General features: G+C 35.4%; 1 protein-coding gene across 1 annotated transcript; it reads left to right on the top strand.

Moving 5' to 3' along the window:
* Positions 1–854: 854 nt before the first annotated feature.
* LOC128995638 (uncharacterized) lies at positions 855–2,474 on the top strand. The gene has a single exon (XM_054420658.1). It carries the CDS (start codon positions 855–857, stop codon positions 2,472–2,474), a length of 1,620 nt encoding a protein of 539 aa, XP_054276633.1.
* The last annotated feature ends 306 nt before the right edge of the window (positions 2,475–2,780 follow it).

The following is a 2,780-nucleotide window of genomic DNA, read 5'->3' on the forward strand; positions in this document are numbered from 1 at the left end:
AGAATATGCTTTAATGTTAATCGGGAATGTGAGCTATCAGCATGCAAATTTCAGCCCAATCCGTCCAGTAGTTTATGCGTGATTGAGCAACACACACACAAACATACACACAAACTCACAAACTTTCAGATTTATAATATTAGTAAGATACTTTTTTACCTTTAAAATCCCCTTCACAGACCAACTGCCGAAAACACAATAAACCTAACTTGACAAAAAGTAAATAAACAAGAAATCCTATGAGAAATCCTACTTTTATAACACTCATACTGTGATCATGGCCTTAGTGCCAAAATACGTATCAGTTTAAATAAAAATAAATTTCAGGGTACTCTGGTTTTTATTATTTCAATTATGTATTTAATAAGTAGCCCTAAAAAGTGAACAGAACTATAAAAAAAAACATTTATATATACATATATGTTCAGTAAACTTCCTTTATATTTTCATGTTATCTATATTTCATAATCTTTGGCTCAATTATTTTCTTAAATATTTTGCTTTCAAACATATGTTCTTGAAATTAAATTATTTCCCTATTATTAAATTGGTAACACATGTTGTGTATCAAAAAGTAAATAAAAACAGTGCTTGTTCTCCTATCCCAAAAGTGTGTTCATTTTTTTTTTCCTCTTATAATCTCCATTTAATTTCATTCTCTACAAAACATTCATTGGTCCTAATCGAGCCTGGATTTTGAATTTCAGTCTTTGGATTCAATTTTCAGAACACTTTCAAGCTATCGAAATATCTTTATTTTATCATTCAATCTCTTTATGTTTCTCCCCACTCTCATAGTGTCACAAACTCTATCTAATTCTTAGTAAAGTTTCACTCCATCTGTTTTGTCCAATATGGCTACCAGATCAATTTCACTCTCAAACTTCAACAAATCAACCCTTCTCATACAAAATTCTTTTGAAAAGATTCTCAAATCTGTACAAGAGCTTGAAACACTTTCCCCCTCAATCTTGTCAGTGATACAAATCAGAACTTTAAACAACTTCTCGAACCAGTTAGAAAAGAAACATGAAGCCTATGAAAATTACCTGGAAAGAGCCTTGGAACATATATCAGAAGAATTAGATTTGGATGCAGTAAGTGACACTGAAGACAAACTGCGACTGCTATTCGTCGAAGCCAAGTCTCGGATTGAAGCCCTTCTCCAACAGCAGCCGCAAGATGTTACAGAAGAAAGTAAAGATTCAACAAGAATTAGTGACATCTCAGCTTCATCATCTGCTCACGTAAGACTCCCAAAACTAGACCTCATCACGTTTGATGGTTCTCCTCTACAGTGGGTAAGTTTCATCAACTTATTTGACACTAGCATCCATCTGAATGAAAGCATTTCAAACGTCACTAAATTTCAATATCTTCTCAGCGTGCTCAAAAATGAACCACTAAATCTCGTAAAAGCTTTCAGTATCACTTCAGCCAATTACTCAATTGCCTATCAGCTCCTCAGAGACAGATACCACAACACCCGAAGGTTAACTACACTTCACCTAAACAAACTGATCGACCTACCGGACATTTCCTCCACCTCAAACAAATGTCTCAGAACGTTCCTCAACTTGTTCTATGAACACACAGAAGCACTTAAAGCTCTTGACTGTGACATTACTTCTAACTCTAACCCTCTTTTGTCCACCATACTCTTGCGAAAACTAGATAATGACCTTCTCAAACAACTAGAGGCTTTTAGAATTAATCTAAAATGCGAAACACATTCTCTACCAGAAGTAGTCGAAATAATCAAGTTTCTTAATCAAGAGTGTAACCAAATTGAAGATGCTCAGTTACATACTTGGTCTGTTCCAATTGAGGACAACCACACATCAAAATTCGAACAGAAACCTATCACTTATAATCCCACTTCATTTCACGAACAGCAAGTTTCAATGATCTCTACCTCAACTCTATCAAGTCAACAGAACTCAACAAATGTGTTCTCCTTCCCCTGCTTTGCTTGCTCATCCACAAGCCATAAGGTTTATGTATGTCCTATCTTCCTCTCTCTTTCTCCGAAAGAACGTTTTACAACTGCAAAAGAAAACAACAGATGTGTCTCGTGCCTTAGAAAACATAGTTTCCAAGCATGTAAGTCAAAAGCGTCTTGCTTCAAATGTCACAAACGTCATCACACCCTTCTTCACCTCGAACACGTCAAGACGCCTCAAGATTCTACATTGTCTCAACCTTCATCCACTCATATCCCGAATGACACACCTCCCGTATCTCTTTGCTCAGAGAAAACGCGTCTTACCTCTACTCAGCCTACCAACAACCCATCTCAACTCAACAACTCTACCACAACAGCTGACTCCTCACTACGAAGATTATTGATACCTCTCTGTATTCTCAAGACTCAAAACAAAACATTCAGCGATTCTCTTCACTACATGACTTCAAGTGGTATCCTCACAGGACCTGCCCACAAAGTGTCCCCTCTACCAATTGTAGATTTATGAACTGTTTTCATTGAATCCACTGGGGATTCAAGGCCCCCGGTATGTTCAGTAAACTTCCTTTATATTTTCATGTTATCTATATTTCATAATCTTTGGCTCAATTATTTTCTTAAATATTTTGCTTTCAAACATATGTTCTTGAAATTAAATTATTTCCCTATTATTAAATTGGTAACACATGTTGTGTATCAAAAAGTAAATAAAAACAGTGCTTGTTCTCCTATCCCAAAAGTGTGTTCATTTTTTTTTCCTCTTATAATCTCCATTTAATTTCATTCTCTACAAAACAATATATATATCCTACTA

This window comes from Macrosteles quadrilineatus, unplaced genomic scaffold (genome assembly GCF_028750875.1).
Source record: "Macrosteles quadrilineatus isolate MER2022 unplaced genomic scaffold, UCM_ALF_1.0 Scaffold_1__1_contigs__length_201487025, whole genome shotgun sequence".
NCBI classification, from domain to species: domain Eukaryota; kingdom Metazoa; phylum Arthropoda; class Insecta; order Hemiptera; family Cicadellidae; genus Macrosteles; species Macrosteles quadrilineatus.